A 23,590-nucleotide genomic window follows, 5' to 3' on the forward strand; every position below is an offset into this window, starting at 1 on the left:
AAGCAGGGAGTCACCCAGGCCCAAGTGTCCACACATTCCACAAGAAATTGCAATGGCTCACATCAGCCCTGATGCCACTGGAATCTGGGCACAGCTGTGAGGCAGCCCAGAGAGGGCCTGCTTCATTAGCATTCATTCAGCCTTTGGTTTTAAAACAGAAGGAAACTCAGAAGAGTTTGTCTGAAGTACCTACGTGGGGCTCTGAATTTAAATCCTGGCTCTCGGGTGGGAAATGTATGGGGACTATAACCAAGATGAAAATGCATACATTGTGCAAAAATGAAAAATGATGTAAAAAATATATAAAATAAAATAATAATAAATCCTGGCTCTCACGGGCTTACTTGTCAAAGGCACTCTCCATTCTGCATCTGGTTCAAGACCCTGTGCATGAGGGTCCACGCTGGCTCACCAATCTTACTGCTGAGCCAGAAAGAGGGGCCCATGTTCACTTACGGGAGTGCGGCCAAGAGGAAGGGCGGCGTAGAGGACCTGGCAACTTCCCAGTATTTCCACGCCAAACAATTAACCTGGAAGATTAAAGCAGTTCTAGGAATTTAGTCCAATCGCAGTAAGAGCAAAGACAGATGTGTTTCTTAGTGTCAAGCACGGCCCTACGTGCTTGATGTACATTTACTTACTTCATAAACACCCAAAGGTGCAGGTACCTTTACTGCACCCAGTTTATGGATAAGAAAATTGAGGCAATAGCAAGATGAAGACAAAAATTTAGGTACAGGAAATTTAGGTGCATGAACATGAGATGTTAACTTAATTAAACAGGTTGGCCATTAAATGGGTATAGCTAGTTCATTCTAACTCATTCTTTCTCATTGCTTACACAAGTAAACCAAAATCTGAGCCTGTAAAATGCCTCAAGGTTATTAAATCAAAACGTTCAAGACAACCAATCACTACCAACTGAGCTTTAGGCTACAGCCAATCATACAATCTCCTTTCTTTGCTCCCGCACGTTCTCTGAGGAAGCACTCCCGACCACTTCCAGCTTGGTGCTGCCCGACTTCAAATGACTTTTGCTCAAATAAATGCCTAACATGTTTAATATGCCTCAGTTTATCTCCTAACAGAGATATAACCTTAATGAACCCCAGTTTAGTATTGGTTAAGTAAATGTGGTCTATCCATAAATGGAATACTATACAACAATTTTATTTCAATAAGGTAGATTTATATATATTAACATGAACTTATGTTCACACCCTATTATATATGTGTGTTACATAAAGTTAAACAAAACAATCTGTTTATTATGAGCTCATTTGTCTCTTTTAAATTACAGATATCATACACATATTATTTTTAAAACTCTGAGTGTCAACAGCAAAAGTTTCCATGTAGTCACCTCTGGACCAGAGATTCTCAGCCCCAGCACTGTTGATGTTTGGGCCAGATAACTCTGCTGTGGGCCTGTCCTGCATGAGGGATACCAAAGCAGCCCCCCTGACCTCTACCCTCGATGTCAGTGGCATCTCCCCCAGCATGACCACAAAAAATGTGATAGATATAGCCAAGGGGTCTTCATTGAGAACCACTACTCTGGGATATGTGAAAAGTCAGCTATTGCCTCTGGTCTCCCCAAAGGGTTATAGGTCACCTAACTGTTTAGAAAACAAAGGCTTAAATGCAAAAAAAGAAAAAGGAAAGGAAAAGAAAAGAAAATGCTCTTAGAATATGGCTCCCTCCTGGCTACCCTGGAAAGGACCCAAAGGGAAGATGAGAGGATGATCTTCAGTCCCAGGAGAGCAGAATTATGACCGTGGAAAATGATATAGATAACTTACAACTGTATTTTAAGGTTCAAATCAGAGTATGGAATAAGCAATCTGTTGAACCTCTACCTGTAGAAACTTAGGTATCTAGAGCTTTCTACAAAGGAACTTGAGAAGTCTTGACTCGATATTTGGCCCCGCATCATCACTTGCATCTGAACAATCCTGGCGTAAAGATCCTCCTACAGCAGTCCAGCCAGGCCGCTGGAGAAAGGAAAGAGGATGAGAAGCAGGAAAACACTGTCAGGTACCTGATATGGTGAAAGCAGCGAGAGGTTGTTCTCGAAATAGTGGAAATGGGCCAGAAAGGAGTCTGCACTCATGGAATCAATGTGGGAACACGTCACGCCTTTGACCAGCTGCCCGGTGCTGAAAAGCAAGACATGGGACCCGGGAGAAGAAGGCAGTCGGGAAGAGAAAGGACAGACGTGCAAGAGAAGGCAGACTGATCTGGCTCAGGCTGCAGGTGGGACTGTCCCACTCTCCCTCATGGGATGTTGGCTCCTGGCTGGAAAGGCCCCAAGGGGAGACGCATCAGCCCCTGGGGCCCAGGTGCCCTCTCCTACCTCAGGAGCTCCTCGGGCCTTCTCGTTGTCTTTGACAGCAACTCATACAGGAACAGGGCCTGAGGAAAGAGAGTCCCTGCTTACATGACAAGCACAGGGCTGTGCCCATCACCGTGAGGCTCTACCACAAAGGGACCATGGGGTCACATTTTACAGATGGGAAAATGGAGGCTGAGCAGGCTGTGTGACTTACCCCAGGCTCACAGTTGCTAAGTGGCAGAGCAAGGATTTGAACTGGTGTCTGAACAATGCCAGGCCCCTCACACTCGCACCACGCACTCACACAGGTGATTCTCTCTGCTCTCTATGAGGTGACTGAGGAGCGAAACCCCTGGGCGTCAGGGCTGGAGGTGAGCAAGTTTGCTTCCTGGGCTTCATGAAGCTGCTGACCAGTTCCAAACCCTCCCAAGCCCTATTTCCAAGCCCATCTGCTAGTTCTTAAACACAGACTCCCCTGGATAAATAGAGTAGACCAGGGTGAGCTGCAAAGTAGCAACAATAAAGCACCTCCTGCTGGCACGCACTCCCCTCAAAGCCTCCCAGATGGGCCCTCTAGAGCAGTGCCTAGCAGGCAGGGGTGTCGTTTGTTTTAAGGAACGTAATTTTACCAAATACCTAACTTGCAGACACAATCAAGTACGACATTTGTCTATTTTATAGACCCTGAAACTTTGAACATATTCCCCAAACAGAATAAATTATGAGCTGGCATTAGGCAGAAACACCTGAGACCTGCAGCAAGGCCCAGAAAAAAGGAGCAGCAGGGGGGTAAATTCCAGACACTCTGTGTATGACCCCAGATTCCTCATGCACGAGGTCAAGGTCAGGGCCCACACTCCATCCACTCATCCCCCAGTCTTCCCTGACTCAGGAAATGGCCTTTCCCTTGGGAACAGATCTGAGGCATCCAGCAGGGGAAGGGGAAGCAGAGGGGTCAAAACAGGGGAGGGAATTGCACAGGGGCCTATGGTGGTGGATCACGGGTGCTGTGGTGGAGGGAAAACTCTGGGGACTCTACCAGAGGGTGGGCGGGGCGGGGGGGAATCAAATATTGTACGAAAATGAACAACAGTGTAAGGAAATTTTAAAACAATAAACTTGTACTCAATTAAAAATAAATACACTTCCAAATTATATTCTTGATTCTCATGTGACAACTTATTATTTTAATACCCTGACATTAAAAGGGAAAGAAAGTACTTGCACTGTGATAGCTTCCTTTCATTTCTGTAAAATCAAATACACCATTAAAGGCTTGTGTGGCTAAAAGACAGAGACCCCAAAAAGAGCTGACTGAATGAAAAAGAAGTCAGGAAAAGTCCTACGGCAGCTGCAGCGGACCCTCCTGCCTCCACAGCACCACCCTCCCCCGCGGGCCACAGTAAATCCTACACACAATGAGAGTTAATGCGCACGGGCACCGTAGTGTCTGACATCACTGCTCCCCAGGAGAAATTATCTTCACTTTGTACCTGGGAACACTGAGGCCTGGTGAGAAGTCGCACCCCCAAAACTGACAATGATAGCTCCTGAATCCACGCTCAGGTCTTGCCCAACTTGCTCACCCTACCTCTCTGAGTTCAATCACACGGAAATAAATCTCTTTTACCACGTTAACCTTCACAGAACTTCCCCAGGAGACAGACCAAGATCCAGGTGTGTTCTGTGGGGTCATGGTCATACCTGACTCCACCGAAGCTCTTTTTCCTTCAGGACTGTGAGGTTGAATCCAGGTTCCCACCATAAATCAAAAAGAGACACTTCTTTAAAGAAAGCCCCTTGGATTTCCACGATGCCAGAGGCGGTATCTTCTGCTTCAATCATCTGCCAAAGTGAGGAGAAGCAGCTAATAACCTTGGAGACGGGGTGCTGAGCTCTGGGTGAGGGCAGTCACTGCGTCAGGTGCCTCGGGGGCCATAGAACCATCGCGTCTGCTCGGAAACCGGACAAGGTGAGCACCGTCCTTCACCCCATTTTATAGGTGAGGAAACTGAGGCTTGACAACTCATGGGTTAAAAGTCATGAGATTCAAGTCAAGTCTGTCTGATTCTCAAACCCACGCTTCTTATTTTACCTGCAGGTGTTGCTGTTCTCTACAAGGTGCTGTGTGTGTTTTAGGTCAAACACCTTTAGGTTTGGTTTCTTTACAGATTTGTCATTAAACCTCACAGGTGAGACACAATAGGCCGCCCCACCCCGGGTAAGAACAGGAGCTTTCCAGAGCACACTGAGAATGTCAGGCTTCACTTTGAGATTTGAAAAACTGACTTTTAAAACATTATTATACTAGGAAACCTACCCCTACGAAAAGTCCTCCAGAGTCATCTGCCTAGGGAGTGGCCCGGGGTCTGGGAAGAACCCCAGGGGCTGGTTCTGAGGAGGGAGGGTGGGCTCAGGAGAAAGGCCTCCCCCGGGTTCAGAAGGCCCCCACACAGCCGCCTGGGCAAGGCCTGGAGCCATGGCCCACCCACAGAAGCCCAAAACCACACCCCTGGGAGCCAGGTGCCCGAGGACCACGTCTTCCGCTCACCTTTCTCAGGACCCCCTGCTGCTGGGCAGGTGACAGATCTGGCACGTGCAGCACGACGGCGCTTCTCAGGATGTGTGCGAGGTCGCCACGCTCCATGGCGTACAAGGCAGGGGTGCCCACCCCCGCCAGCAGCACGCCCACCTGGCTGAGGTTGTGGAAGGACGGCACCTGTGGAGACCGCAGCGGGCTCTGCTCTGGAAGCTTCGGAGGCCCCAAGGCATGCCAGGTAGTGGGGTGGGCACCAGGAGGGATGGGGGCAGAACACAGCTCCCGCCCAGGCCCTCCCTCCTCCTTCTACCAGGAATGGCTCCACAATCAGCCAGAGCTCACACACCACATTGTGCAAGTCCAGCCCCTTCTGGGTACCGACCCTCATAATTCTTGCAGCCATTCTGTCAAAGATGCGCTACCATAATCCCCATTTTACAGACTGAAAACTGAGTAAAAGAGAAGTTAAGCTGATAGTCCAGTATCCCGAAGGATCAGGATCCCGAAGCTATTAACCAGGCAGGGCTGGATTCGAACCCCCTGGTCCTCTGTGGCACTATCTGCTTACTGGTTGGCTGGCCCCGCTGTGTGCACAAAGCTCCAACTCACCTTCTCATGGGCAAAGTATTTGGCAGACAAGATGTTGATCTGGCTCTTGGCCCAGCCAGAGACCTGGTTGAGGGTGGAGATGGCAGCGTGCACAGCCTCGGGGGAGAGTGATTCCAGCTGAGGGAGGCTCAGGCCCACGACCGCATCGGACAATGAGCCCAGAGTCTCGTTGAGGGTCTGGTTCTCCGTGGCAATGTCCAGGAGGTCAGCCTTGAGCTGGGGAGAGCAAGCTGGAATGAGGGTAGAGGGCAAGCAGGTGGGCGGGTCCTGCTGACTACACCCTGGGGAGTAAGGACAGGAGGACAGGACTCCCACCACACCCAGAAAATAAGAGGGCCCCTGAGAACACCACCCTGGCCTTGGCGTTAACATGCCTCCAACTCACATTGTGCATCAATTAATTATCATTTGCTATTGTGTGACCCTGAACTCAATATCCAAACATGTGGCTGTTTTTCTTTCATAAAATATCCAAGACCCCTGGGGCAGCTGGACTGCAATCGAGACTCCCCAACTATGCCAAGTCTCCCCCTGGGGCATCAATTATGATAACACATAATCTGCATAAAAATAATTCTCAACAGTTACAGCTAAGAGTAATAAAAAACAAAGTCTCCTGAAAATCAGCTCATAAAAATGACTGTAATTAGCCATCAGGTGTATACGCATCCGGGGCTTCTTGTGCCTTTATAAGTAAGCACTTCATAAGTAAACTATAGTATGTAGTTATTATGTAGTTTAATATAAACAGAAGGTCAATTTTCTGCTCTGTATTTTTCAATTAAAATTACATTTTCACATTGCTGGGCTCACCTCCATTATTTCACTCTAGTATGCCTGTCTAGTATAGTCAAGGGTTTCCCAGCTGCTTCAGCGGAGGTGATAAACTCATCCACTGCAACATGGCTTCGGTGCAAAACAACGAGAATGGTTCCAGGTTCCTGCGTGGGCCTGAGTTCCTGGCCAGTGTATTCACTTCCCAGCACGTGTGCCAAGCCACGGGGAGTTCCCACCAGGGGGCAGCAGAGTGATGTTTTAAAAAAGAAGGCGGTGGCCTGTTCCGCATGCAGCTGCACCCCCTCCCTAGGAGCGGGGTCCCACATCTCAGGAGGGAAGGGAAGGTCTGGAGAAGGCGTTCTCAAGTGAGGTCCTTGACCAGCACCGTTAGCATCACCTGAGAACTTGCTAGAAATGCAGATTCTCAGACTCCATCCCAGAGCTGCTGAATCCGAGACTGATCTGTCTTTTAAGCAGGCCTTGGAGACGTCCAGGCGCCCTCAGAACCAGGGCGCTAAAATTCCAAGGGCTTCTCAGAACTAACGGGTTCTGACTGTCCTGCATAATGCTGCCACAGCCACCCCTGTGGCCTTAAAATACATTAATTTTCTTCTATTTTGCCTGAGCTTGCGGGGGAGAGATTCTTTTCCTGGACAACAAAAACATTCACAGACCGAGAAAACTACTGCGTCAGAGGGGACTGGCGATTTGATGCTCAGGTGTGAGAGACGGCTGTGGAATTACTGGTGGCAGCAAAATTTTCATTACTCTCATGGCATCTTTTCAAAACAAAAAATGAGAAGGACCAAAAGAAGTGAGAGAATTGGGGCAGAACAGAGACTTTAAGGGAAACAAGGAGGGTGGCGTGGAGGGGAGAGAGCCAGCTCTGTGCGTGCCCCTGCGTCTGAAACCCTGGCCTAGGACCTCAGTCAATGCACCTAGTCCATGTGCTCAACCCTGTTGTCCTGGGATTATCCGAGGAGCTTTTAAAACACATCATACCCAGGTCACCCCTACCCCCAGCCCTCACCCCCATCCCCAGAGCAGTAACACAAGAATCTCTGAGCACGGGGGCTGGAGGGTCACTAACGCAGAGCTGGGTTTGGGTTTGAGAACCGCTGCTTTATCTCCTTGTGATTCCAGGCATGGTTGCCAGACCAGCTGCTTCAGCCTCTCCTGGAAGCTGCTAGAAATGCACCCTCCGTCCCCACGCTGACCGACTGAATCAGAATTTGTATTTAAGATCCCCAGACACTATTTAATGCACATTTAAGTCTGAGGCGGCTGTGCTGATAGAATTTTGATCTGTCCCAGGCTTTTCTGACACTGTGTTTTAGTCATTTCTTCCCATTTTCAAGCTCCTCCTAGCACAGGAGTTGCCACCTGCTGAGATTGGACTCCCCTCCCCCCTCAGAGCGCATGAGTAACCCTGATTAACAATAAGTTTTCTCTCAAAGGCCAGGCGAGGCTGTTCTTCCCACTTCTGTGACGAGTGAAACTGAGGCACAGCCCAGGCCCTGGTTCCCCCAGCACCTTCTGAACACCAGCCTGGAAGCCCCGCAGGCGGCTGCACTTGATCATCTGGTGCAGGAGGACTTGGGCCACCGCGGCGTCCAGCAGCTCCAAGTCATCGTAGAAACAAACCAGGAGCCCCAGCCTGTGTGGGGACATAAGGGGCGTTGGCAGAGGGTGAAGAGTTGGATGGAAGCCTCAACCACACCCCAGTCAGGAGCTAGAGGGTCAAGATCACAGCCGGGTACTGAGCTAAGCCTTTACCTGAATCACCTCATCACAACCCCCTACAGGGCAGGTGGGCTTACTACACCCAAGTCACAGAAGGGCTGAGACTCAGCAATCGACTGACTTGCCCAACACCAGTGGTGAGCTAGGACTTCAATCTAGAACCATCCAGCTATGCCGTCTCTCCTCCGGGGGCAATAAGGGGCATGAGGAAGAATGGTGCTGAGCCAGCCACAGAAATCCCTCCATTTTCCACATGGAGGTGAGGGGTTGCCCACCCCGAAGGAGTCTCTCAGCAGAGCTTTATTTCTAAGACCCTTGACAACCTACACCCCCACTTCAAAAGAAAAAAAAAAAAAAGATAAGAGAACAATTAGGGGCAGAGGCAGGATTTGAACCCTGGTCTAGTAAGGAGCACTATACCTGTTGGCTAAAAGCAGTTTCAGGCCAACTGGAGTTTGAAGCCCAGCTCTGTGAGGTGTTTGACCTGCAGTAAGATAATTCTCTGCAAGGTTGCAGGGTGCAATTGTGCAGTGCACACTCTGTACTGCTGTACAGGGCGGCCCTGCCTCTCTGAGCCTTTAATAAAAAAGAGGCTTGCTTCGTTCATCATAGCACCTAATAATAAATATGATGAAGGCATGAGGAGCACTGTGAGAAGAGGCACACCAGCTGATTAGCCTGCTTCCTGGTCAAGTACTCGTGCAGTAACGGATGCCCCAAGACTTAACAGGAGCCCTACCTGACTCAGTGTGGCTATTTGACCCGCTCAGCCAGGCTCCATCTCTCAGAAGGGCACTGACACTCTCAGATATGTCCTCAGGAGACGTCAGGGACAGACTTTGAAAATAACCATTTCTTTGGGCCACTCAGGGAGTGAAGACTGAGCAGTAATAACCATATTGATAATAACTAATATTTCTTATTATGTGTTAGGTGTGCTTAATCCTCACTAGGACCTTAACAAGGCAGGTAGATGATTCCCTCCCATGCTATAGGTGGCGAAATGAAAGCCCAGAGAGGCATGGTGGCATAGCAAAGATCACACAGCTTCTAAGGGCAGAGCCAGGGTTGAACCCAGGAAATCTAACTGCAGCTTCCTTGTCCTTAACCATGGGCCCTTTTTGTGTGTAATCAGAGAAAAATAGGACCTGTCCAGTGGGTGGAAATGGCTGGGGATGGGGAAGAAGATGATCATGTCGCATGACAATGTTCTCGAAAACATTTGAAAAACTGTAAGGGAATATGGGGATGTCAGGGAAGTTCTGTGATAGGACAGTGATGTCAGGGGGAGCAGGTGGCTGAGCAGGATCACCGCCCCTGCCCATTGCACACTCACTCCCCAGACACTAACCCTGGCCAAGTCACGGTGGGGGGCACAGCTTCTGACCCCCACCCCCACCCCACTCCGCTGGAACGAGCTCCAGGCATCAAGTTACACTCACTAAACTCAAGCTGATCTCATTCAGGGGCTCCTCCCCTGAGAGTCTAAACAACAAACGTTTCACACAGATGGGGACCCACAAACTGTTTCAACACTTGCATCCACCTAACGGGAAGTTCATGTTTACCCTGGAATGCAAGTGGTACCGAGCATGGAAAATGTCCATTTCCATGCTTGGACCCGGAATCTTAGCACTTGATAAGGTTGCAAAAATCCTGGCACTCAGGAGATGCTGAGAAAGCATTTGCTTCCTTCCTTCTTGAGCTTCCAAAGGGTTTTTCTTTAGGGGAATACTTCTCCTCACATGCACAAAGACAAGGGGCTCTTCAGAGATGGACCAGGCCCTCCCTACCCTCCCCTAGCTCTTGCTACTCAGAAGCTGGGGCTTGGATGGTATCTGGGAAACAGCCCCAAGGGCCCAGCGCCCTCGCCCCTTGCCTGTGGATGGTGGAGGTGTTTCTCATGTCAAAACTGGAGGAGCCAATCCTCTCCAGAAACGCCTGGGCAAGTGCAGGAGTAATGTCATAGACCGTGTCCAGCTGCTTGGTGGCGTTGTCATAGCTGATAAACAACCCCATCTGGTGGCAAGGACAGGAAGGTCGGTGAGGAGGGCCCAGCGGCCCTGGGGTCTGTGCTGTGCCCCTCCCCGGAGGCATCGAGACACCCAATCTCTTCCTCAGTGATTTAATAGACTCCTCTTCCGCCCAACTGTCATCTACAAAAGTATCCTTTTATTAAGCATCCAAACTGAATATTTTTAAAGCTAATGTTTGCACATTTATTTCTGGATTTATTATATTGAGGTTAGATTTATCATATATATGTGGTCCACAAAGTTTCTACTTTGGGAAATCAGAGTTTTGTTAATAGAGGAGTGAGTTTAAAAATTGATCCTTGGGGCCTCCCTGGTTGAGCACTGGGTTGCGAAGCTGCCTGCAGCCTCAGCAGCGCCGGTTCGATCCCCGGCTGCTCCCCAGCCACCAGAGGAGGGTCCCGCATGGCGCGCAGACCTCTCCTGCCGCCCGCTGCTCCCCTCAGCAGTGTACTTCGGTCCTTCTGCCTGCTCTGCTCCCCGCTCTGGCTCTGGTGAATTCTCTCCCCCTCCCGCGCTTCTAACTGTACCCAGTGCTTGTATAAATAAATAAATAAATCTTTAAAAAAAAATTGATCCTTGGATGATGAAAAGGGTGTATTTTCTTTGTAATATACAATATCCACATATAGATGTATATACCTATATCTGTGTATCTAGTGTTGTTAAATATCCCATTTAGATTCTGTTCTTGCTCAATTTTGCCTGTACGTCAAAGGTCTCGTACTGAAGTCTCCTGTATTTCGATGCACTCTTACTGTGTGCTCATAAACTTGTCTCTCCCATGTGGATTTTACTCCTTGTCTATAAGGAAACTTCCTCAGAGTGTGGTTGCAAATGGCCTCAAAGGACCCGGCTTCTTAAGAATTTAACCTCTGTCTACGTCCTGAAATTCACTCAACACTGGGAGCACAAAACCAAGACTTAACTAAGGACCATCATTGGGACAATTTGCATCAATCTCTGGAAAGACGTCTGAGATACCCCCAGCCTCCAGGTAAAGTGAGGCCCCTTGTTCTGCTGTTGGTTTCACAATCACCAGAAATTGTCACATCACTTGGTCCTTGAACGAGCCAGTCCTTCATGACCAGGACCCAAGCCCCAAGCTTTTTATAGATGCCTCCCTGTTGGCAGCATTCTTTGGGACCATATTCCAGAATGATAATACCCAACGGATTCTAGTCTCAGAGGGTCAACATCAGAAGAGACTTGCTGACCAATGAATTAGGTAACTTTAGAATGTGGACATTTTTCCCCTGCAAACTCAAATGAGAAGCTCATCATTGAGTGGCTATTGAGACGGAGTTGTTAATCCGTGTTGCTTTTGATTTTGGTCCCTGCTTCTAAAGACCGGGTGCTCGAAAGCTATTGTCCTTGACCGTTCTGGAGCACCGAATGGCCTTCGATGATTTTTGGCTTGGAGCCAACATTCTTCTTGTGTCATGTTTGTCCACACTGGGCTCTCTTGTGGTCACCATTGTTTATAACTAGCACGCAACATGATGACTGACCACTGGAGGCCTTATTCCAAGGGCTTTCTTCAGGGACTCAAGAGGTGTGGGCCAAGGTGATGCCCAATTCCCAGGGCAACCTGACCAGCTGGCTGAACATCAGGAGTTTAGAAGATACCTTCTCCCAGAGGTATAAGTAATGGGGACACATAAATGAACTTTTCCAACTTACTTCTCTCGGACTGATTTTCAGAATCTCTTCAAATGATAGATGAACCATATATCTGCCCAAAATCCATAAGCTTTCTGCACTCACCCATGAAACAGAGTCATCTGCCAAAAAAAAACAAGTAAATAAATAAATGCAAGAAAGCCTTTGTGCTGGCTTGTGACAGTCGAAGCATCTTCAGTAACCAGATCTCCCTCCTGCACTCACTCATTTGTTCCATGACCATTTTTGAGAGCCTCCCACCTGTTGCCACTGTGCTCCATAAGGATGTCATGGGGGCCACCTGAGGCCTTGCAACTCAATAGTGTGGCCCCTGGACCAGCCTCATCAGCGTTACCTGGAAACTTGTTAGAAATGCAAATTACAGGCCTCCCTGGTAACCTAAGGGTTAAGTATCAGCGCTATCACCCTAGGGCCTGAGTTCCATCCTGGCCAGGAGCACGTGGCGCAGTAGACCTCTCCTGTCTCGCCCGCTGCTCCCCTCAGCAGTGTATTTCAGTAGATCTGCCTGTTCTGCCCCCAACTCTGTCTCTGGTGAATCCTCTCGCCCCCTGCCACTCTGGCCTGTACCCCAATTCTTCTATGCAAAAATGTAAAAAAAAAAGATTATATTCTTTAATGCTTAGGATGATAAAATAGAGTTTAATTTTACTTCACTTAGTTACTAAGTAATCGCGCGACTTGAAATGTGCCTGACTCTTATCACCAGCACCAGTCATGACCATCTTCACCAGCTCATGATGTCAACACACTGTGCCAAACCCAAGTGCTCATTCTTCTCCTGGCGACGCCACGTGTGCTCCAAATCCTTGCTACAGGGCCTTCGCTCTGAACAGTCTGCTTCCAAACCCTCCCATCCAACTGAGCTCCGAAATTTCCTCTTCCTGAAAGCCTTGCCTTTTCTTGTCATTCCTTCCTCCTCTGAATCCCCAGAGGCCGGGCTCTGTCACTCTGTTCAAGCATTTGAAATTCCCCAGTGGTGGGATGTCAGTGGGGCTTGAAGAACTACCGCGCCCAAGATCCAACCTCAAGCTTCAGGGAGCTAGAACCAGGCGCCATGGCCGGAGCCCTCAGTAGAAGACTCTGCACACAGGCACACTGCAGCCGGCAGCTTTGGCAGAGAGGGAAGGGAGGTTTTTGCATTGAAATGGTTGGGGGGGGGGGGGAGTTCAAAAGAAGAATTTGAATGTGAGAATTTCACGAAGCTGAAATTTCAGCGTCCATCAGGTTTTCCCGGGACACGGTCACGCCTACTCAGCATTTGTCTGTGGCTCTGAATTGAGTAGTTGAGACAGAGGCTGTAAGTCCACAAAGCCTAAAATATTTACTCTGATTTACTCTGGATCTTTACAGAAAATATCCGCCAAGCCCTGTTCCAGCCTGAAGTGTTAACCTTCCCACAGCATTTACTCATTTCATGTCTTCGTAGCAGTTACCAGCGCGTTTCTTCTCCCTTTCCTGCCCTCCTCCTGCTCTTTCACCCCCTTTTCCCCTTCACCCCACTTTCCCTCTCCTTCCCTCCTCTCTCTCTCTGCTGACGCAGAGACTTCTAAATTCCTTAAAAGACTTTCTCCTGATTCCTGACCTTATGGATATTAGTCAACTAGTAAAAGTGATCTGAGAAATCTCTTGCATTACTGACCTACCCAGTGATTTCTTTTTCTGTATCCTCTCTCCTTTTTTTTTTTTCCAATTGTGCTAGAACCCACACCACATAGAATTTGCCGTTCCAGCCATTGTTAAGTGCACGGCCAGCTTGTCCTGCAACCGTCGCCACCACCCGCGTCCCAACTTCCTTCATCTTGTAAAACCGAAACTCTGTCCCGTCCTCCCTGTCCTCCTGCCAACCCTGGGCAGCTGCCCTCTTACTTCCTGTGTCTATGGCTTTGACTCCTTTAGGATGCTGGAGGTTTAAATAAACATCTGTCGAGTAAATGAATCCTCATCTGTCTCTGCTCTGGTTGCCAGGAAGCTCAGCACTAAATTGTTGCATTTCCTTGCCTGGATTTCCACCCCCTCAAAATTATCTTGTCTCACTTTAATACAGATGTTTTAACACAGACTTTGAACTTGTAATCTGCTCTAAAATCCTCAAGCCTGGGCCTTCCCGGTGGCACAAAGGGTTAAGCACCGCACTATGAGGCAATCCGCGGCCTCTGCAGCCTGAGTTCCATCCCCGGCTGGCCAGGGAGAGACCCACATGGCACAGCAGACCTCTCCTGTCTCGCCACTGCTCCCCTCAGCAGTGTATTTCAGTCAGTCTGCCTGTTCTGTTCCCCACTCTGTCTCTGGTGAATCCTCTCACCCCCCGCATCTCTGGCCTGTACCCCAGCTCTTGTATGCATAAATAAATAAATCTTTAAAATCTAATAAATAAATAAATAAAATCCTCAAGCCTAAGATGCCATCATTATTCACATCTCACTAGGAAAATGGTACACACTGTTGATGGAGAGAGGCAGGCCCCCCTCTTTTCAGAGAACTCCCACGTGATGCGTGCAGTGGGGGCGTGGGGCTTAAGTCCAGCAGCCACATCAGATCCTTTTTGGAATTTGTAGGGGGTGGGAGAGAAGGTTGGATAGAAATCCCATGAGACAAGGAACGCAAATCCCTGTTTTCCAAGATGAAGCACCTCTTTTGAGCATGGACTCCCCCTAAAATGGGACCCCACCTCAAAGCCCAGGCTCACCGGTGGCGTTGGAAGAGGCGCGCAGAACCCGCGTCATCCAGGAGTAGAGGGCCCTCTGCGAGCGGGCTGAGGTCTGGTCGTAGACGTCTCTGAACACCGCCGACCTAATGGCAGACACGACACCATTAAGGAAGAAACGCCGGGGAGGCTGCCTGGATGCGTCGAACCGTTGAATGACACATCTCTCAGAACTCATCCTGTTATGAAGCACCAGACACCTGGGATAGCAAACTTACTCTTCGAAGAAATATTAAGTGAAAGGAATGTGAGTCACCAAGAGAAAGAAACAGCGTGGAGAGATGGCAACAATTCTGAGGCTGCACCTGAATGGCTGAGACTTGGGAGCCGCTGTTTTCATCCAACCATCTCAAAACGCCACAGATCTCTCTCTTTTTTTTTTTTTAACAATTTATTTATTTATGCATACAAGAGCTGGGGTGCAGGCCAGAGGTGTGGGGGTGGGTGAGAGGATTCACCAGAGACAGAGTAGGGAGCAGAACAGGTGGTTCTACTGCAATACACTGCTGAGGGGAGCAGCAACGAGACAGGAGAGGTCTGCTGCACAGTGTGGGTAGCTCCCTGGCTGGGAATTGAACTCAAGCCACAGTGGCTGGCCATAGTTTGATAGTGCTGAGACTTTAAGCCCTGTGCCACCAGAGAGGCTCAGAACTAGTAAAGAATTTTATTTTTTTTTTAAGATTTATTTATTTATACAAGAACTGGAGTACAGGCCAGAGGTGTGGGGGGTGAGAGGATTCACCAGAGACAGAGTGGGGAGAAGAACAGGCGGATCTACTGAAATACACTGCTGAGGGGAGCAGCGGGGAGACAGGAGAGGTCTGCTGCGCCATGTGGGTAGCTTCCTGGCCAGGGATCAAACTCGTGCAGCAGAAGCTGCCGCTAGCTTGGCAGCAATGTCTTTAATCCCTGCGCCACCAGGGAGGCCCAAAGCTCCACAGATGTTAAGCTTCTGCTCCAGATGTCACGTGTGAACCTGCCCCACCCGCCTTCTCCCCTCTGCTGCGTGTATCCTCCTGGCTCCAGCACCAGCCTGGGGGCTGGGAGGGAGCACTCACAGGTTCTTGAAGGCGTCCTCGCGTAGGTCCCGGGGGAGCCTCTCCGCAATGTCCGGCTGGAGGAAGCTGCCCGAGGAGCCCTGCAGCAGCCTGCCCAGGATCTCCACGCACCCCAGGGGACTCAGCACCTGGAAACACCTCTCCAGCGTGATGAGAAACAGGCTGCGGTTCACGCCTGGGGTCTGCAAGGCTTGTTTCCGAATCTCTGCCAGGTCAATAACGATGTCTCCCAGCTCCTGCCGGCACCAAGAAAGCAGGAGCGTCTGGGGGCTGCTTCTCCACTTGAAAGTTCCCCCATCAGGGAGGAAAGTGGGAAAAGGAGCAGGAAGAGGGAACGCAGGGACCTGGCCTGAGTCAGGCTCAATTCATTTCAACAAATGCCAGCTGGCCCAGGCACCCCTGCACCCAGGAGGCCTCAAACCCTCTCCAAGCACTCACCAAGCGGTCCTTCTTGTCTTCTAAAAGGCATTTCATGGCGGTGTGGAACTGCCGGTCATCTGTTTCCCTCAGGTCCTCCAGCAGTTTCTGCGGCTGGTACACCTGCTGCTGCAGGTGGTTTCCCATGGCTGCCTGCACGGGGGTGTCAGGAGGGTCGCCAGGGCAGGGTGTGCCCGTGTGCGGTCAGCAACACGGCCAGCAGCCCGACCAGGCCACCTGCTGCCCACAGAGACCTGCAGCTGGCAGTGGCCACAGGTTTGCCTAGGTAGGCTCCAAATTTTTCATCAAATGCCAACATTTGAAAACTGGGGGATTCCTCACAAAAATCCAAATTTCCAACTTTCTGCTTGGAAAACACAAAGATTTGGCCACGCAGGGTGAGCAACCCCTTCCTGGTGGACATCAGCAGACCGAGGCCAGCTGTTCGCGGTCATCATTTAACACTTACCTCTGACCCAGCCCACCAATGTCTTTAGGGTCTGCCTGGCCCCTGTCGGTGATTGGAGCTTCAAGTCTAAAAAGCTGTTCTCCTCCCAGAACATTTTCTGCCCGCAGTTGAGGACCACTCACACCTCTCCCATGCCCCCAGCTGCCCACACAACCAACATTCAGACTGCAGGTACAAACTCCCCGTGGCACCCCTCCAGGATGAGCGCCCAAGGCCAGCAGCCTCTCCTGGAAGAGATTTCCTCTGCTCTCTGGGGAATTCTCTTCTCGATCTCTCTTTAATAGGGACACTCTAGAAAGCAGCGCTGTGTGATGCTGTGGGCTCCACATCCAGCCCCAGCATGTGCAGAGCTCCCCCTGCCACTCACTGGCTGTGTGGCCGGCTATTGGCACAGCAGCCCCAAGCCAGGGCTGCTAAATGAAATGCTAGCTAAAGAGGATGCCAGTTAAGCTTGAATGTCAGGTAAACAACAACAAAAATTTTAGGATAAACATGTCCCAAATGTTGTACAGGACACATTTACACTAAAAAATGTATCTGTTGTCAATATGCAAACCAAATATAAACGGGCATCTGTATTTTATTTGCTAAATCAACAACGCTCCCCTGGGTCTCTGTTTTCTCAGCTGAAAAACAGAAACAATAGTCAGCCTTGTAGGATTGTTAAGTGCACGAATTGTTTTCAGAAGGCCCCAGCTCCCAGTAAGTGGTCAGTAAGCCCTGCACTATTCACTATTCTCTATCCTGAATGAGTTGAATAATTATTGGCTGTCTCTCTCTGTAGAATCCAAAGTCCACATGGGTAGTAACAAGATGCCATGTTCTCTAACTCCCCAGCGTCTAGAACTGAGCCTGGCAGAAACTAAATAAGTAGATGTTGTGTAAATAAATGAATATACACATAGGAAGAGAGAGAGTACAACTCCTAGTCATTCATTCATAGATAGAAAGATAGATAGACAGACAGATAGATAGATAGATAGATAGATAGATAGATAGATAGATAGATAGATAGATAGATAGACAGACAGATAGAGTTCATGAGAAATCTATTGCTAGAGAGAAAAGGGGTAGGCTTTCTCTTTGGGATGCCACAGACTGAAGAATAGGAGAAGCCAAGAGGCCAGCAGCCAGCTTCAGCTAATGGGTATCCCGGTAAATGGTTTACAACCAGCTATTTCCATATGAATGGTGGTTCATTTTCATAAAAAGTAAAAATTGAAACTGTTAAGAACTTCACTCATCAACGACATGAATTCTTTGCTGAATCAGATAATACTTCTTAAGTACTGTAAGAATATTCTCTCAAGGGCCTCCCCGGGTGGCGCCGGTGGTTGAGCGCCACGCTGTGAATCTGTCCGCAGCCTCTGCAGTGCCAGTTCGATACCAGCCAGCCAGTGAGAATCCCACATGGCATGGCAGACCTCTGCTGTCTCGCCCGCTGCTCCCCTCAGCAGTGTATTTCAGTAGATCTGCCTGTTCTGTTCCCCACTCTGCCTCTGGTGAATCCTCTCACCCTCCCACACATCTGGCCTGTACCCCGGTTCTTGTATAAATAAATATATCTTTAAAAAAAAGAATATTTTCTCAATTTTCTGGGCTATTTGCAGTGTAATGGGAAAAATAGGACACACCTCCACCCCCGGTCATGTTAATGAGTGTCCAGTTGGCCGCAGACCCCACTATGCCCTATTGAGTCTTCAGGAAAATCTCCATTGCCATCTATTAACATGGTTGTTCAACCACATACAACAACAGAAAAATATGTCTTGGACCCAAGATGAGACACTGATAATTACACTCAAAGAGCTTCTCCCCCATGGTCCCCATTAGCAACAGATTTCCCACAGCAGTAGCTGAGTAAAGCCTCTCAGAAAGGCAGAGTCTCATCGTACTCCTCTGTGGTAAGATGTGACCAAGGGCTGTGAGCCAACGGAGCGTGAGCAGAAGGAAATGTGCAACTTGCAGGTCACATCCTGAAAAGAGAAGATGCTCCTGCTTCACTTCCTCTTCCCCGCCGCCCCCCCTGTGGAGAATGGATGTACTGCTTCAACCACATCACCAGCAACTCCCTAGAGGATGGTAACGCACCAAGATAAAGGGAACTGGGCCCCTGGACACTGTTTTGAAAGCAAGTTGCTGCTCATCTCTGCATCTCCCCCCAAGCTCTGGACTATTACAAGAGATAAGAAGAAACTTAGTTACTTGAGCTGCTATGATTATGGGTCTCTGTTATAGACCATACATCACGTCTCCGTCAAAGATTAAAAAAAAAAGTGATAGAGCTAAAGGACTGTGTATAACATGGCAAGACAAACGGACAGAACATACTTCCTGTGGAAACAAAGACTAGTTGTCTGCCTCACCACTTCTCAGACTTACCTGGCCCTGAGTGTTCAACGCCTTGGCACTGAATGGGGAACATACTGACAGGTGTCAGGTGCTCACCTGCAGACCAGGGATGGTGAAGGCCATGTCCCGTGAATTCAGATAGGCCAGGACGCTGTGGGAGAGGTCTGCCGTCCACACGTGGGAGCTTCAGCCAAAGATAGACGGGAGAAGGTCACAATGACAGGTCCGGGGAGCGGCTCCCTATTAGCCGAGTGCCCAGGGGACCGATTCAGAGGATGGTGGGGCTGGACTGGGAGCTAGGAACTTTGTGCTTGGAAGTAGATTTGTTAACCTGGCATAGACACGAGGGAGCTTCTGATTCTAGGAATCAGCCTGGACCCCCTTTTTCAGTGACAACGATCAATTGCTGAGCTGTGTGCAATATTTAATTCCCATAATAATCTGCTGAGACTAACTGCAATCCAAGCAGACTGACTGGGAAAGATGTCCTTGCTCTATTAAGTTAAAAAGCAGATGATGTGTGTGCCCTGAGAGGCTGGAATGGTTAAGAGTGTGGACCCCAAAACCTGGATTTGAATCCTGGTTCTGCCACTTAATTTTATGATCCTAGGCCACTTACTGACTTTTCCTGTGCCTCAGTTTCCCTTTCTATATCACCTGGCCAACAATTGTGAGGACTCGATTCATTCACACCTGTAAAGTACTAAAAGCAGTGCCCAGCACATAGCAAATGCAGTTTCACTCATAACAGCCAAAAACTGGAAACAACTCAAATGTCCAACAACAGGTGAAAAGTTAACTATGGGGCCTCCCCAGTGGCGCAACGGTTGAGTGCTGGATTGCGAAGCTGCCCTGCAGCCTCTGCAGCGCCGGTTCGATCCCCAGCCGCCAGGTGAGGGTCCCACATGGCATGCAGACCTCTCCTGCCGCCCGCTGCTCCCCTCAGCAGTGTACTTCGGTCCTTCTGCCTGCTCTGCTCCCCGCTCTGGCTCTGGTGAATTCTCTCACCCTCCCGCGCTTCTGACTGTACCCAGTGCTTGTATAAATAAATAAATAAATAAATCTTTTTTTAAAAAAAGAAAAGTTAACTATGGTATATCCAGTCAGTGGAATACCACTCATCAGTGAAAAAGGAATGAGTTAGATTTTTGCTTCTGGCTATGATGAAGTAATAGTAATGGGATGGAATGGAAGGAAGATTTTCAGCCTGAAAGACTGTATTTCAAACTATCAACTGCAGTTATGTTGAGAGGCGAATGTATGCATGTGTGTAGAGAGGCGTATGTATGTATGTGTGTAGAGTGGTATATGTATGCATGTATGTGTGTAGAGAGAGGCATGTTTATGTAGAATCTTTCACATTAACATAATTAAGTGCCCATGATGAGGCACCAAGGCCCCTATTTCTTTTACTCATCACGTTAGAATGTTCTTTTAATATCTGTCTTTTTACACCCATGCAGTGCCTGCCATGTCCCTGGCCTGCAACCTTGGCCTACACATGGCAGACAGCAGGACAGAACAGGCCATGGACCCTGCTGGACACAAACACCGGCTCTGCACTGCCCGGAATTGACCTTGACTCGCCTCCTGTACCTCGGTGTTATTATTCTGCTCCACATGAGGATACAGGACCTACCTCAGGGGTGCCTGTGAGGAGAGATGTGTTTTTACGCATAAAGCACTTAGAAAGGACCTGCTCCCTGCTCCATGAATGTTAGCCCTGTGCTGGCGCAGAGAGGAATAAAAGTTTGCAGAACAAATGCATCAACTTTAAAACGCCTGTACATTGTGAATCTTTTGTGCAATGAGCACACATTACTTTTTACAATTGAGGGACTTCCATTAAGAATTTTTATTAAAAATCTACCCCCTCCTTTGCCTTCCCCTCTAGGGTGGGTTACCTTTGAAACTGTATGAGATCCAGTAATGCTACAATGGGAATAAAATGAGAAGACAACTTAAAAAGGGATGTTTCCAGAGAGATCACAGGCACGTTCTGTTTGAAATTCTTAGAAGCTGCAAGGGGGGACAGAGTGGGGACATTACCATTCAGATAGCTTCCATCTATTATTTCTTCCTGAAAGGCAAAGAGATACCATCGAGTTGGCAGTTCCAGCAGAGGGAATTTTGATTAAAAGAAAAGGGGATACTCACAGCCATTTTTTGCAACAATGGATGCAAATCTGTAAGAAAGCCATTGAATGTATAACTAGAATTGAATTCTGTGACCTTCAAAAATATAAATATGGATTAGAAAAAGAGCCCCTTAAAAAGTCACTTGTGGAGGAAAACATTAGTGAATTTTAATTATCCCTGGGCCCATATGCACCCAATATGAAAAAACCTTGGTTTGAAAAACACTTATGGAACAACACTGAAAATCAAATCTAGATGAAATCAAATCTAGATGCACACACACACATGTGCACACAAGTATACTTCCCTAAACACTTTCCAGCATCATGCACTTAAATCTATTTACCCCCCTACATGCTGAACACATGTGCAAGCCATGACAGATGATTCCCCTACCCACCCCCAGGACCCCCCAGTGCCCCGCCAGGACTTACCCTGCCTGGACGTCGGAACTCTGGGACTCGCCACTCCATGGCTCAGGGAAAGGAGCAGGAAAAGGAAGTATGTCCCAGTTTCCTGAGACATTCTCCTGCAGTTAATTCAAGCACAGAAGTGATTCAGGTCTGCATCTTTAAAATATACTTAAGAACATCTAGAAGACAAAAGGGAAAGGCAAACAGCCCCAGGTCTTTTGAGGGTTTTTTTGTTTGTTTGTTTGCTTTGTTTTTTAAAGATCTATTTATTTATGCATAGAAGAACTGGGTGTAAGCCAGAGGTGCAAGGGGTGACAGGATTCACCAGAGACAGAGTGGGGAGCAGAACAGGTGAATCTACTGAAATACACTGCTGAGGGGAGCAGCGGGGGAGACAGGAGAGGTCTGCTGTGCCATGTGGTCAGCTCTCTGGCCAGGGATCGAACTCAGGCAGCAGAGATAATAGCGTTGAAACTTAGCCCTTATGCCACTAAGGTGGCCTTGAGGTGTTGTTGTTATTGTTGTTTTTAATATTTTAAAATTCCATCTATTTGACTCCATCTAAACCTCTGTTCTAGTCTAAGACACAATCATCTTTCTCCTTGAGGACAACAAACACCTGTTTGTATTCTTACCCCCTCCTATTGCCCTCAATTCAGCAAGGAGTGGATAAAATTATAGACTCTATTATATCTGACAAAGGACTTACATCCAGACTATTAAAAGAACTACTATAGTTCAATAAGAATAAGATAAACAAGACTTGGGTAGTGGAGGAGGGAGAAGAATAGAAAAAAGGTAAGAACTTAAATTTCATTTAAAAATCAAAAATGACAAAAAAGCACATAACACATTGCCAACACCATTAGTTATGAGAACATGCGAATTAAACCCCAAGGAGATATCACTGCATACCCGCTAAAATGGCTAAAAATTTGAAAGACTGACAAAACTAAGGGTTGACAATGGTATGGAGCAATAAAATTCCTTATACATCAATACAGCCACTTCAGAAAACTGTTTGGCAGGGTCTTTTTTTTTTTTTTAAAGATTTATTGATTTATGCATGCAAGAACTGGGGTGCAGGCCAGAGGTGCGGGGGATGAGAGGATTCACCAGAGACAGAGTGGGGAGCAGAACAGGTGGATCTACTGAAATACACTGCTGATGGGAGCAGCAGGCAAGACAGGAGAGGTCTGCTGTGCCATGTGAATTGCTCCCAGGCCAGGGATCGAACTTGTGCTGCAGAGACTATGGATAGCTTCATAGCGTGGTGCTTAACCCCTTGTACCACCAGGGAGGCTCTGGCAGGTTCTTATAAAATTAAATATATCATACTGTATGGTCCAGAATTCCATGTGTAGGTAGGTAACTACCCAAAAGAAATTAGAACATCTGTTCATACAAAGACTTGTACGGTTTAATTCTTAATAGCCAAAAATTAGAAGCAATTCAAATATCTGACAACAGATGAAAGCAGAAGCAAAAATGGCATATCCATTCAATGGAATACCACTCATCAATAAAAAAAGGAAGAAGTTAGACATTTGGTTTCCAGCAGTGATAGAATAACAGGCCTAATTGAACCAGCCGGCCACCTGATTCTGTGTAGCTCACAAGCTAAAGATGGTTTTGAATTTTTAAATGGTTAAAAAAAATTTCTTGACATTTGAAAATGTCACATGTGAAAGTTAAATTGTAATGTCCATAAACAAAGCTTTATCGGAATACGGCCATGCCTGTTCGCTTAAGGATGGTCTGTGCGGCTTCCACGTTATGATCCAGAGTCGAGATATTGCAACAGAGACTGTGTGGTCTACAAAACGGAAAATATTTACTACTGCTCCATTACTGAAAAAGTTTGCCAAGCCGGCTCTTAGAACTATATACTTGCATATTTATAAAAGAAATGTGATGTTTGAGATTGTTTCCAAATAATACAGGAGGGAAGGATTAGATGGAAGGCAGGTATAGATGAAACGGGATTGACTGTGTGTTGACAAGTGAGCTGGGTGATAGACATGACTTTTGTGAAAATTAATACAAGAAACCCAATCTAAATGAGGTCAGGAGGCTAGTCGAGCTCCCTGGATGCACAAGCAGCAAACTATAAGCCCCAGCATGCCCTGTGTCTCCCCGGGGTGCTGTCTCTCCACCCCAGCAGGAGGAAGGAGGTGCTTTGTGGCCAGTAAGGTCCCCTCTAAAAGCAATATAAAGGGCCTCCCTGGTGGAGCAAGGGGTTAAGCTCCGCACTATGAAGCTATCCACAGCCTCTGCAGCATGAGGAGTTCAATCCCCAGCCCGCAAGGGAGCAACCCA

At 48.1% G+C, this 23,590-nt stretch overlaps 1 protein-coding gene across 1 annotated transcript in view; it reads right to left on the reverse strand.

Moving 5' to 3' along the window:
* The window catches only part of OTOA (otoancorin), a gene marked incomplete at both ends in the record, with an annotated part of 186,591 nt that extends 165,208 nt beyond the window's left edge, over window positions 1–21,383 (reverse strand). Inside the window, 17 exons of the mRNA XM_084250215.1 lie at window positions 457–530; window positions 2,042–2,159; window positions 2,357–2,415; window positions 4,040–4,180; window positions 4,887–5,054; window positions 5,484–5,699; window positions 7,794–7,917; window positions 9,883–10,022; window positions 11,720–11,820; window positions 14,406–14,509; window positions 15,482–15,717; window positions 15,920–16,051; window positions 18,816–18,903; window positions 20,624–20,651; window positions 20,769–20,799; window positions 20,877–20,905; window positions 21,293–21,383. Of these exons, the coding sequence (XP_084106341.1) occupies window positions 457–530; window positions 2,042–2,159; window positions 2,357–2,415; window positions 4,040–4,180; window positions 4,887–5,054; window positions 5,484–5,699; window positions 7,794–7,917; window positions 9,883–10,022; window positions 11,720–11,820; window positions 14,406–14,509; window positions 15,482–15,717; window positions 15,920–16,051; window positions 18,816–18,903; window positions 20,624–20,651; window positions 20,769–20,799; window positions 20,877–20,905; window positions 21,293–21,383 (1,880 nt within the window). The remainder of the gene's footprint in view (window positions 1–456; window positions 531–2,041; window positions 2,160–2,356; window positions 2,416–4,039; window positions 4,181–4,886; window positions 5,055–5,483; window positions 5,700–7,793; window positions 7,918–9,882; window positions 10,023–11,719; window positions 11,821–14,405; window positions 14,510–15,481; window positions 15,718–15,919; window positions 16,052–18,815; window positions 18,904–20,623; window positions 20,652–20,768; window positions 20,800–20,876; window positions 20,906–21,292) is intronic.
* Window positions 21,384–23,590: the final 2,207 nt, after the last annotated feature.

The sequence above is a fragment of the Talpa europaea genome, assembly GCF_964194135.1.
Source record: "Talpa europaea genome assembly, chromosome: 12".
Classification (NCBI taxonomy): Eukaryota; Metazoa; Chordata; class Mammalia; order Eulipotyphla; family Talpidae; genus Talpa; species Talpa europaea.